The following is a 13,576-nucleotide window of genomic DNA, read 5'->3' on the forward strand; positions in this document are numbered from 1 at the left end:
AAACATATTTCCCCTAAGTTAGCTTCCTTAGCAACACATTAATTTCTGTAAAACTATTAAAAAACCATGAGAAAAAAACCCGTAAGATATCAGTTTGAATCCTTTTGTGACCTTTTGTCCCTATTACTCTTCACCTGCAGGAAACAAGCGAGCACCGTGGGGAGCACAGGAAGGGTCAGGCAGCAACTGGAGGAGCATCTTCCCATGGGTGCAGGTAAGGTGGAGCCCAGGCCGACAGGTCAGCTTCTCCGGCTGACGGCCAGGTGACCGGCACGGCATGCCTCAGCCCTCAGCCCTTACCCAGAGAAGACAAAGAGCCCAGAGACAAATCCCTTTAAAGCTCCCAGTCCAAGCCCCAGCAGCTGCTTGCTGGGGAGTCACGGCTGCGGGGATTCACTCTGCTGAGAGCTGGAGAGGAGAACAAGCCTCACGGCTGCTCACCGCAGCCCTCCCCGAAGAAGTTGCGTCACAAAACTAACAGCCACATGGGACTTCTTAAACAGATTGTTCTGTCGTTAAAAAGCAAAGCATGAGTGTTCATGGCAGCTTCTTTCCCACTTCTTGTGAATACCAGCTCGTTCATTCGTAAAATAAAAAAGGACCATGCTGGTGAGACCCTAAGGGACCGAATGTGCTCGTGAAACCTTGACAGACTGAATTACTCTAGCCTGGTTTTTTGTTTTGTTTTTTTAATCATGAACACACCCATCCTTCAAAAACATTCCCATTTGCAAGATTTAATGAACTGGCACAATGGACTGCTCACCGATTCCCAAATTAGAGCAGGCATGCCTTGCCACCGAGAGCTGGGGGAAGCCGGCAGCCAGCCCCATTTGAGACCTGCAAATCTGCTACTGTTTAAAAGAGCTGCCGCTCAGAGCATCTCAAAGCCTTGAGTCTGAGGAGGCTCCACCAGACCTAGGACCGACCACCACCTGGGAAAAATCCAGTGCACTTGGCTGAGCGCTGTGCATCCCACAGCTCAATACCTGCTTTCCAGAGATGCTCTAGAGAAGCTCACATTTCTAACAAGAAACCCAATGATTCAAGGTGAAAGAGTACGCTTAACTGAACATAAAGAAGGTAAATCTGATGGCAGTAGGAGAGAGAACCCAGAAAACCACGCCGTGGCCGAGCACAAAGCTCCTTTTTTGTTTGCAACTCTTTGTTCTAGCAAGACTTCAGGGTTATCCCCAGATCAGGCGAGGACATGTCTCAGTAACCACTTGAGGGTCGTCAGAGGCCGCGTTGTACGTGACACTGGGCAAACCGCGGCTGTGCAGCCAGAGCTGTGAGCTGCCAGCGGTGGGGAGAAACGGAGCCCGCCCCTGCTCCGCACGCCCCAAAGCGCTGCCGGCTTTGGATGCAGAAGCCTGGTGCCTCAGTTTACCTTTGGTCTCTTTTCTTCAAGGCAGAGATTTGGCTGTGGAAGAGGCACCTTTCTTTTTGGCAGAGGCTCTGCCGGAGGGATGCGTCAGTTCAGGAGCAGCCTTTGCTACCCAGGTGGCTCCGCGGGCACCCCATGATCTCCTCCAGCCGAAAGGGCAGGCACCACCTCTGCCCATTGCCCGCCTGGCTGAGAGGGTCATCCGGCAAAGCCAAAGCCCCCACCCGCTCCTCCGACATGGAAATGCCAGCCCGTCTTGGTGGAAGACTTACAGAAAAAAAAAGCAAGCTTTTCTTCTGAGCATGATGTGCTCGGAAATTAAAAATAAAACCTTCAAAGGGCTCCTTCAAAGGAAAAAAAGGAGGAAAAGAAAATACAAAATTTTCAACCGTGGAAAAAAAAATAGTCAAGAGATACAAACGCATCTCACTTTATTTGCACTGGCCTGTGCCAAGGAAAAGATGAAATTGCAATTCTTTAAATCGTTCAGACAAGGAAAGCTGTTTCTACTTCAGCCCGAGACCCGGCTCCAGATAAAAAAAGGGGCCACCCAGCCAGGGGCTGCCTCACCGCTCTGGCTAGCAGAGGCTGGGGCAGTTTCTGGCACGTGGCATCCCAGCTGCCCCGACTGCGCTGCTGCACACAAGGGAAGCCCTTCCCACACTGACACACCTCGCACAAGCGTGCCGGAGCCGAGCAACAGCCGCCTGCGCAGCGGATCCATAAACATGTAGCGGGAACGTTTCGCAGCTTGTTCTCCATGTCCAGAGGGGAAACGTCTCCCCGGAGCGGGCGCTCGCCCCCATCCATCTTCTCCTGTTGGCACACACGGCCGTTGCTGTTCGTGGAGCCTTTCCAGCAAGTACCAAGAATAAACCTCCAAAAATATACACCCCTCGCGCTTCCCCAGAAGGGAAAGTTGCTCTTTCCGATCCTCCCGGAGGCTTTTGACTTGTGCAAGCAGCGGCTCCGCATTGCAGCTGAGCAGCTCTTGGAAGGGGAGAGCAGCAGCTGCCTCCTGCGGGCAGGGGCACAGGCAGGGCTGGCAGCACCCACCCCTCGGGCCCAGGTGAGGCGGTGACGCCAAGCGCAGGGACCCACGACCTCTGTGCTGTGGCCGCTGGAGATGCGCCGCTGTGTCGCCATTCCCGGCAGGCTGCGGCAGAGCTTGGCCCTGGAATTTTGCTGTTTGAAGGTGCGAGAGGGCGCTGGGGGAGGAGGTGGCTCTTTGCTGGGAAGAGGGCACAGCACAGGCACAGACAGGGTGGATTTCAGGGGTGAAGGAGCTCAGAAAGACAGAGGGAAACCCCGACCCACGGGGAAAAGAGGGACATCCCTTGGAAAAGAGGCAGGAGAGCTCCTGCCGTGGAGATGGGGAAAGGGGCCAGGACAAGATAGGCCCTGACATGATTAACAGCCCCATGCAGCTGGCAGGAAGCACCCACGCTGGGAAACCAGCTCAAAGCACGGGGACACCAAAGCCTTCGCTGGACCAGAGTGCTGTAGAGCAGCTGGTCACAGGTCCTGATCCCCTGTAGCACGTCACGAGCGTGCAAGCACTCGGCACCAGCCTTCCCGTTGCCATCCCCTGGCCTATTTAGGTCCTAGTTACTATCCAACAGCCACACACTGCCTCAGTCGTGAAGGGGTTGAGGGTAAAACAACGTTTTGCCGCCAGCAGCTCTGGTTTGTGGGCCCGGGTAGGAGGGGACAAATGCTGCCACCACCTTCCCCTTCACCAGCACACTGCTGGCCCTGAGCTACCCTTGCCCTGAGCACCTCCATGATTGTTTCCGCCTGATCCCCAGAACAGTTTCTGAAGCTTTCCTCGTATGGCCTGTACAAGTAAGAGATCTGAGATTCCCTTCTAGGAGCTGGGCCATGTTGAGCCATGGCTTTTGGAGGACACCCACCGCATCCCCTCGCTGCTCCCCCAAACCCTTCTGTGCCGCTTGCTGGGGTTTCAGCGCCACATCCCGTCCTCTGCAGAGGGGCCCAACAGCTCTGCTCAGCACCCGCCCTCTTCACTAGGTACCTGGCTTGCTGTTATCTTTTAATCTATCATCTGTCATTTTCTTATCTCTGTAATTAAGACCAGAGCATCCAATAGCACACAGCCTCTGCAACGCGTGGCCGGGGTGGGTTTGGAGGTGCAGAGCCACAGCGGAGCAAGAGCACCCCTACACAGCCCGACCCCTCCTCCCCGCAGCCCTCGGCTGCTTCGAGGGTGCAAATTAGCCAGTTAGGCTCATCAACACAGCTCCGACCTCGACAGCCGGCCCAGGCTGAGCTGAATCCGATTTAGGAGGAGCCTTTCTCCAGGCAGCAGGTCTGCTGCGAAAGCCGTTACCTCGCAGTACTGACAGGGTGGAAAAGCCAGGAGTGACTTCCCTGCATGCACTGACGCGCGATAGCGACCAATCCTAGCAGTGACAGACGAGCAGCCGCCTCCTTAGGGTGACAAGATGAGACTGGAGAACCGCACTCCGGTGGGAAAACCAGAGCCGGGGGAGCCACTGACCCCAGACCTTCTTGCCAGAGAGCCACAGCTCAAGTACAACAGCCCAGCCCACTGCAGCCTATCTTCAGATGTGAGTTTTAAAAGAATCTCATAAAAATAATTCGCAGTTCTCTGTTGAGCACTTGTCCCCTCCAATCCTCTTTACAAACGAGGCCCACAGCCGTGCCGAAGCAAGCAAACCCACCGCTGCGCGGAAGATAAACTAACACACGGCGCAAATCAGGACAGCGACACAGCTAGCCGATATAAACATCGCTCCCCCCCGACACGGGGCACTGAGGGACCTCACACGCACCCGTCACTTCATTTCCAAGCACACACCCTTTCCCATCGCCCGGTTACCAAAAGCGATCAGCAGTTCGGACCGACAGCAGCCCGGGGTCCGTGTCTGTCCCCCCCCCCCCCCCCCGAGAGCATCGGGCAAGAACACACAGTGAAGCCGTGTGCTGCCGTACCGCCGTAAGGCAACAAGCGGGGTAAAACCCCACCCACCGTACGGTCCGTGGCCAGGGCTACCTCATGCCTTGCAACCTGAGAATACTCCGTGGCCTCTCCTTAACCAGGGCCAGATGGTCCCCAGATCTGCCCTCCTTGCCCGCAGGCTCTCGGGGTGTTTCACAGCAGCACGGTTACATCGCGTCCAGGACCTTCGGGTAGAGGGAAGAGTGAAAAGGGGCCCCAGACCACACCAGGATGGGTGGGAGCACCCGGTGGAGAGGTGCCTCCACAACTTCACTATGAAGTTCTCCGGTGGGAATTAACAGACGACTGTTAAATAGGCTACAACTGCAAGGAAAAAGCCCAACAAAACAACTAAAACCAAAGGCCACCCAGGTAAGATGGAATTTTAAAGTTTGACCTCAAAGTTTATACTCCAGGTTTTAGCAGATACATCACAGAGCTGTTAGGGCTTATTTGGATAACGATATTCAGCAAGACATTCACAACCCCTTTAAATAGTTCAGCGAGGCTTCGCTTCTTACAATGCACTTCTAGCAGAAAACACAGGAGATTTTACTTGCTTTCCTCTGACTGAAGTGCAGCTACAATCTGAGCAGCAGCAAACTTGCTTTGAAAATCATTATCCAGTGAGCGTCGGAGTGGGCCAAGAAGAATAAAAAGCAATCTGCATGAGAGCGCCATTTTGAAGACTGAGTTTGCCAATACTTGGCCAGAACTTTGTTCATATTCTTAGCACAGAGTTTATAGCACCTTTAAAAATGTTTCAGGTTAGCGCTTCCAGCATGCACCTTACCAAAAATAACACTTTGAAGAGAAGATCGCTGGTGAGCCCCGTGGTCGGCACACAAAGTCGGCTCAAGCACTGCAGAGAGGCTGAGGCACGATGATTTAACGGGAGATTTTCACCCCCCGCCGCCCTCATACCTGGACCGTGAGAAGCCAGCAAGATCCTGGCCAGTCCCCTTCTGCTAATGGCACGAGGGAGCAGCAGAGGATCTGCACGATCGGTCCCTTCTGGTGGGATCGTTCAGAAAGGAACGGGAGCAACTCACGAACCACGCAGCAGCAACTTCTCAAATTGTTTAAAAGCAAACTCAGCTCACAAATAAAGCTACTGCCGGAAGACCAGGGCAAAGATGAGAACTTTGAATCGCTTATTCTCACTAGTCACTGCACATTAGCTAAAGAAAACGCAAGAAAAAGTTTTTCTTGAGACAGAGCTAGCACTGGCAGACCCTTTACCTGCACAGGGCTCAGGGCATGAAGACAGGTCGCTTTAGCAGCCAAGGAAATGGCAGCGTTTTAAAAATTCAATCCGCATTCTTGATAAAGTAGGAAAAAGTCCTTCTTGCGATGTTTCTGCTGGCGCGTGGCACGGGAGTGCTGCAGCAAAGCAGAGGAGTTCAGTTCCTCTGAGATGGGTGAACGAGCTCAGCTCCGTTTTTCACCGCGTCCTCCCGAAGTACGCACTGTAACCAACGGAGGGGTAAAAAACCGTCTCAGAACTGCACGCACCCGTGCCGGAGCATGCAGCTGGGCCACCGCAGACGCCTTTTGGACTCGAAACGCTTTGGCCCGGGAGCCACGTGCCTTACGCCGGGCGCTGCCGAATGACCGGGGAAAGGCACCCACCGGGCTGGTGCCGCCAGCACCGGCGCCCAGCACGGCCCGGAGGGGGACGCTTACCAACACAAGCTCCGAGTTAGCGTAACTGCGCCCTGAGCTTGCATTAACTAACGCATAATGCCGACGTTTGGTTAGGTGACGTTACTTATCCATTTATTTGACAAATTAAGTTCAAACTTTTTTTTTTTTTATTAAGCACATTCCACAGTACAAAGCTTTAGATCATGAACGATATCTGTACAATTTAACAGTTTCAAGAAGCTGTTCATACACCAACTTTCCAAACAGGTAATTGGCAAACATAATTACAAGTTAGAATTAGACTATCCCAGTGCTTTGAAACATTAATATAGCAGTAATGTACAGTTGCTCAATTATGGTTAGCAAAACAAAGTCCAGAGTGCAGCCAGGATCACTACCATTAAATCCCAGGAGCCAAGTTCCTTGGGTGCCAATCACAAAAGTCCACTGCTATGTTACACAAAGCACAAAGAAGTTTAGACCGCATGTTCAAATACCATTATCTCCCAAGGAAAAACAGGAATTTAAATCTTACACATGCATTTAAAAAAAGGACTCCGTTCTTCGGAAACAAATACCTTTTTCTTCAGGGCTGCAACAGATTTTCCTTTTTAAACAGTTTAATATTAAAGCTATTAGATGAGAAGGGTCAAGTAAGACACTTTCACGAACTACTGCCAAGCTTACCAAAAAGTGATCTTACGGACGCTTAGGAGCGTGTTTTTAATCTTCTGTACTTCATCACATTCGGTCATCTCGATGAAATAAATATTGTTGTAGTAACACGTAAATGGGAGTTTAACTTAAACACGGATCCCAACACCTCTCTCAATGTGAAGGGTGAAGAGGAGAAAACCTTAAGTCGCGCTTCTGTAACGGTTCGGTAACGCCTTGACATACGCTTTCCTCTGAATTCGCCTGACGCAGAAACGGTGCGTCTAACCGTGGCCGTTCCGCCAGCGACGCGGGAGCGATCCCTCGGCATCGGACATCCCCTAACCTTTCTGATTGCAAAAGGGAAAAATGCAAACCCAAGAAAGTGCTGCCAGAGGACAAAAATACACGACGTACAGACGATCAAAGGAATGACAATGCATTTCTGTGCCAGCACGCATCTTCCCCAGGAAAACAGGCAGATTTCACGCTGAGCTCCACCGAAGCATTAAAGAAAAGCCACCGACAGGCGCAGTCACACACAGCTAATGCAGATAAAATATTCACGTTTGCATTTATCCATGTCTTATTCTGACGGAAGAAAAATGCAGTAGCGTTTATATGACCACATAAATTAGAGGGGAGACTGTGACAACGTAAGAAGGAACTACTGCGACTTCCTAACAAAAGCATGCTGACGAAGAGGAACCATGACCAGGACATCGCACCGTGGTCACAGCCGATAGCTACGGAAAAGAAAAACTAGCACGGTAATCGGCACGGTGACCAGAGCACTGACTTGAAGGGACCTCCGCTCCACCGTAAGGAGGAGTTACAAATGGAACATAAATAAATTTAACTTTGGCCCATGGCATCTTCTCCATTGAGCAGCCGAACTAATGCTAAAGGAGGACATCAGCAGGCGTTTGTGAGGACCTACTGGTGCTAAAAGAAAGACATCTGTAAATACTGCGGCACAAAAATATAAGATACAGAACATAAATTAAACATTTTTTAATTTTTAAAAAGTTTAGAAATTACATTTTAAAATATGTAGTTCCCATTAAAAAAATCCTAATGAATACTGAAAATCTCCGTTTGCAGAGAAAATGTCTAGGCAACTCATATCAACCCCTGCCGTGCCAGTAGTTAGAACATCCTGCTGCCAAGTGCTACCACATTTTGTATTAGTGTGTAGTGTCAGGAAATCCTGACTCCTAGCACCCGGAGGTTACACTGTTATGTACATTATATCTACATGCTTATACAGTATTTGAAATGAGGCAAGCACACATGGAAAGGTTTTACTATACCAAACATTGGGAAGCGTAGGACAGCTGTAGTACGGAGCACAGTTAAAAGGAAAAGACGGTGCTGTACAACTAGTTTAGATAGCCTAGCCTCAATTACAGGTAATCTTTAATTTAAAAGAAATTATTGGTGCAGAAACAAGTAAACGGTAATCCAAAAATATTACTGAGCAATTCAGAAATATTTCTAAGAGTCCAACGTACACTCCTATCAAACGAAACAGGCTCTGAATCTGTCATGAGAGTAAAGTCTAAAGGATAATGGTGACTTTGAAAGCAAAGCTCTGTACATTCTGGGTATGTGTTTGGCACCCAAATTTCATTGGAGAATGTTTTTTCTTTAAAGTCAGACAAAAGTGCAAAGCAATATAAATTAGGCCAAGTCCTTTCTTGACTTCTGATTTATTTCTGAAAAACAAGCCATCAGAGTTCAGTTTCTACGGACAATTTACATGTGAAGCTTTGGATTTCTCATTGCAGGGAAGGATAGGCTTCTGAAATTCATCTACTCAAAGTCAGTGAATTTGTAGTAAATTCAAAGACGACCACTGAGAGCAGGAAAGATTAAGGAATTTAGACATAGAATTGTGCTGCTTTGCATCTACACAGCATCTAGAGCCAATTCTGACTTTAGCTGTCAGTCAACATCTTCAGGCATGTAGTAGCCAAAAATCCAGTAGTTCAAGACCGTGAAACCCTGAAAAAGACAAAAGACAAGCTGAACTGACAGAAGATACAAATCCAAAAGCAACATTTGGAGACATCTGGAGGAGGTTAGGCCCACACCATCGTTTGCGCTCCAGGCTGAAACTCAAAGGGCAAAATACCTGCGAGGAGTGCAACACTTAGGTGACACATTAAGGGGGTGCTCACCGTTAAATACTTCCCTCTGTGCTGCAAGTCCTTCCTTCAAGGAGAGATGCACCTCCACAGGACGCTGCCTTGGCTGCGGAACATGCTCTGAATTCAGTGGGAGAGCAAGATTCCCAATGGCACTAGTCCTCGGGGGCTCACCTATAGCTTGGGAGTTTTCTCACGTGGAGTAAGAATCAAAACCCCTCTTGGGGACTAACAGGTGAACCACCAGCTAGTCTCGCCAAATGCTGAACGCTATTTCCTGAGACGGTGACCTACATACAACTGCGAGAAAATATTCCTTTCTTCTCCATGCTGCAGAGGAGCAAGCTTTGCACAGGATGCAAAGTTCAGCTGCTTTAATACATGGGGTTTTAAGAAAACAGACAAAAAACTCAAGTAATTTTATATTTCGGTTACCTTTTCCAGCCACATGACTCCATTATTAGCTTGGAGCCAGTACAAATTCTTAGCGTAATTAAATCTGAACTTTGATTTTACCTGCCACTTCCCAAAATCATTTTTATGGACTACAGAGAACCACCCTCTTCTGATACGAAATTCCCATGGAAGGTTAAAACATCTTTCGGCACTTCCCCTTGACTTCCCTTCCCCCAGCCCAAGGCCTAGTGCTTAATATAAGAATATTAGACTATCATATGGTAACAATTTTTATCATGTTACAATAAACAACAGGAATTCAACAGAAAGCAATAAAACCTTTGCAGCCAACTGCCAGGACTGTCAAAAATGATCCGCTTTGAAGAGACGTAACATTGCAAGCCTTGTAAAAAAGTGTACAGGGCTGCCTCAAGATTCAGAAAACTCTAATGTCTGAAAGCATATAAAACTATTTCATTAAATGTCATAATGAAATATTAGCTGTTTGGCCATAATTTTACATAGATTTACGTTTTTTGGATTCTGAGGTCAGACAAACCCGTCAAAAAGTGACATCACAGCACCTCTTCTACATAGGAAATAGCTGTTAAGGGACTGTCATTACCAACACCAACAACTCCCAGGGTACGGAGGTCTGCGTGGTTTCAGTCGTGCGTCACGGGACAAGTCAGACATAAGCTGTGCAAAACTGTCAAGCGTGCAGGATTTGAACGGAAGAACACCCTGCCAAAGGCATTTCGTATCTCACTGACAAATCTCAGTGACAGTGGGTCTTGTGGGCCACGCGGGGCAGGAGAGGAAAGCAAGACACCAGCATATTGCTGGTCAAGCGAATCGATATAAATTTTATTCAACTCCTAATTTCTGTTGTGCTTAAGACACGCTATGCATGGCTTTTCCATGAATCAAAGCTAATAGAAGAAGCCTGACAAATATACTCCTGTAATTTTTTTTAAAGACAAAACAACAAAAAAAATTTGTCAATCTCAAAGTATCTTCTAAGTTAACAGAAGAAAGTACTGGTGTGTGAACTGGAAGACAGATTGTTCCTAAAACTACTGTCATCTTCTCACAGAGCCTATTCTATACGCCTGAAAAGGCAAGGGGAAAAAAAGAATTATTCAGAAAGGAGAAAAGGAGTTTTCCACGGATGGAAAACCATCCAACTTCCACAAGGCTTGGAGTTTCCACAGCAGAAGTTGACCTAGGTATGGACCCAGGCGGCACGGAAGCCAATGGCAGTATCTCTGTCTTAAAAGGAGCAGGACAGAGTCCCTAAGGATGTCACCATCAGTGACAGCAGCAAGCTTTCCACAACAAGGGTGTAAGTATGTCAGCCTGGATCAAACAAAATCATTTTGAAGTGTAAGTCATGGGTGGAGGACCTGGCTCCTTGGGTAGTTTCAGGATTTACCTCCCGAAGTCGTATCTTTAGCCACGTCCCCGCCCTGCACAAACATTAAGTTTAGCAGTTTAGCTTTTTCAGATTCCTGTTGTCCTACTGCAGGCAGGATTAGGAAGTCCATGCGTTTTACTAAACCACCCTTGCAGCGGTGTTCTTAAAATGTGGTTTTAAGGGAAAGTTCCATTAAGTGCTGATCCTGCACACTAGCTCATCATCATACCATAAGACTTCTTCCTTAATCGTGGACCTAATTATATTAAGTAATTACAGGTTCAGAAAGACAGGCAACTCAGTCTAGCGATGGCCAGCTTTTTGCTTTGACCCTCTGTGAAACGTAACGAGCCAAGAGATCCAAGCGTCCTATCCAGAGAGGACGTTATCCCGGCTTTTTTTAAAACGAGTAGGAGTTCCCTTAGTAGGAAAGGCAGACAACACTTTCCTAAGGAACGCTTACAGGTGAAGGAAAACTAATTTTTAAGAACCAGCACCTCAAAGCAGCAAAGCGTGCCTTCACAAGGGAAGGTATTTCCTAGCCAGAAGCAGAGGTCCTACAGGAGGAGTGGAAAAACCCGAGGAACTCATTGCCACGGCAGGGATAAACATATACAGAGAGAGAAAGAAAATCCATGCTTACATGAAGATAGGGAAAGCTTTTCCCACAATGTTTAAGCAAAGTACTAACTATCTACTTCAAACAAAATAAATCCTTCCTGTTGGGGCAATGTTACTCCTAACTCCTCTTGCTGCGGTGTCTCCACTTCCTTGGAAGCGTCCAGTCTCAGCGCTGCCAGAGACGGGGCACTGGAGAAAGGGGCGACTGCTCTGCTTCGGTAAGGCGATGGCTGCGTTTCCACGTGCACTTGTTGGCAGCAACATAGATGACATAAGGAAAAGAATCCACTATTCTAACAAACAGATCTACAGCGGAGCTTTTACCCACCGTGCTTCGAGAACTAAATGAAGCTGACTTGCAGAAAAACGGAAACAAAATAGGCACAGTTCATGCGCACTGTTTCTGACAGCTCTGAGTTGTCATGCTGCCTAACACGATGTAATTTTTAGTTCTGAAAGCTTTCCATGCTATTTGTGGTTATCTCAGAACTGCTCATTTCTGATGAGCATTTGTCCAAAGGTTCTATGTACATTCAGTTTACTAGAGATGCATTACAATGCTCATTTATAAAGATTCGCGTAGTGAACAGATGCACCAAGAGCTCTAACGGGCTCTGATTTCACAGGGTATTTGGAATACTTGTGCGATACACCAAGTCTCCCCCATTTGCAAGAATGTTGTGAATACCTAATAACTTTCCATAAAACACGTGAAGTACCCAATTATAAACAGGAGGAATTATAGAAGGGGATCAGATAACAGGACATGACAAGTTTTATAAGCTGAAGCATGACCATACAAACACTAAACAGGGAAAGAAGTGGCACAAATAGGTTTTATTTTCTTCAGGAAAACATCAGCTTGTTGTTTCAACTAAGGCAACCTGCAGGCAGAGTGATCATTTCAGATATTTATAATACATCCACAGAAAGAGGGAGACTTACCTTCTGAGGGTAGTAAAGTGCAGACTGTTATCTGGAGATGTAAGTGTATGTCCTAGATGGAGAGCGGGTCTCATTCTGGGCACTGGGTGGCACATTTAAGAAATCCCAAATCAGAATTGTATCGTCATGGGAACTACTAATGATCTGAAACTCATCAAACTGGAGTCTGAAGACACGTCCTGAATGTTCCTGCGAGCAATAGGAAATCAGCTTAGCAAGGCAAGAAGAGGGTAACATCTCACTACATTTGTACTCACAGGTGTAGCTGGACACAGAATGGCGTACTCAAACTCTGGTGTGCTGGTTAAGAAACCCGTAGTTGTAATTACACTCAAGTTTAAGAGAAGCTGATTTCGTACGTCAGGTTTTTTCACCAAAACACATGGCTTCCAAATCCAGTGCTTGTAAGCCCTGAGCCCCCCCCCCCCCCGGAGGAGCCAGCCGTAGAGGCTGAGATTATTAAAGGCAAAAGCAGCCTATCAATCAAGCAGCAGCAATTTAGAAGATTGGCCGGCACTGACAATCTGCCAGGGCTCCTTCTCTTACAGAACATTTGCATTCAACGCTGCTGCTAACTCCGTTTTTGTACAGCCCTAACACACCGCGTCACAGCTTCACCTAGGACACGCTGCTGGAAGGATCATTATGGCTCACTTGCTAGTCAAGATGACTGTGTTCAAAGGGAGGTGGAGGAGTACCTGCTCCGTCAGCTCTTTCAAGACATCTCAAAATGGCACTACGAGGCCCAGAAAAGGTTCTCCTCTTTGTCCGGCTTATCCATTTTTAATAAATTTAAAAGGAGTACGCTACCTTTATCAGAGAACTAACCGAAGCTGTCAGACTGATCTCCGAACTATAACCTGAGCTACAGTATACCCACAGAAGGGAAAGAATCAACTTTTTCAGTAAAACTAAATACACTGCATTCACATGGAATAGAAGAATGGTTAAATCTCGTCTCTATGCGAAGACTGCTGAAAAGAAAGAAGAATTAGAAGCATTTCTGGCCATGTAAGCACTTCTTTAGGTGTTGGAAGGGCCAAGCACATGCTGAATAAGCCAGTTACCATCACATACAGACAACAACTTTGGGTTGCTACTAGCTTGTCAAACTGACTCCTGAAGGAAAATTTCATGCACGTTTCAGTGAAAAGAACAATAAACTCATTTCCCCAATTTTCTTTTAATTAAGTTTACTGTCATAAACCAAAACCCTCATTACAAAGAAAAATATAACTTAAGCAACAGCCTTAAATCTGATAGTCCTCTGAAGCGATTAGAGTTCCTGTGGTAATCCTTTCAACCCAACCTCCCTTCCCTCTTCACATCTCTTCCTTCCAAACTGAAGGGTTAGGAGAAAGGTTTGGGAAAGGCTC

General features: G+C 47.6%; 1 protein-coding gene across 6 annotated transcripts in view; it reads right to left on the reverse strand.

The window, feature by feature from the left end:
• Positions 1–8,350: 8,350 nt before the first annotated feature.
• FBXW11 (F-box and WD repeat domain containing 11) overlaps positions 8,351–13,576 on the reverse strand; it is a 74,867-nt gene continuing 69,641 nt past the window's right edge. For all 6 annotated transcript variants that reach the window (XM_076349625.1, XM_076349621.1, XM_076349626.1 and 3 more), the window contains 2 exons: positions 12,201–12,389; positions 8,351–8,678 (listed from right to left, as the gene is read on the reverse strand). In XM_076349625.1, coding sequence (XP_076205740.1) covers positions 12,228–12,389 — 162 coding nt within the window. In that variant the 3' untranslated portion in view covers positions 8,351–8,678; positions 12,201–12,227. The remainder of the gene's footprint in view (positions 8,679–12,200; positions 12,390–13,576) is intronic.

The sequence above is a fragment of the Aptenodytes patagonicus genome, chromosome 12, assembly GCF_965638725.1.
Source record: "Aptenodytes patagonicus chromosome 12, bAptPat1.pri.cur, whole genome shotgun sequence".
NCBI lineage: Eukaryota > Metazoa > Chordata > Aves > Sphenisciformes > Spheniscidae > Aptenodytes > Aptenodytes patagonicus.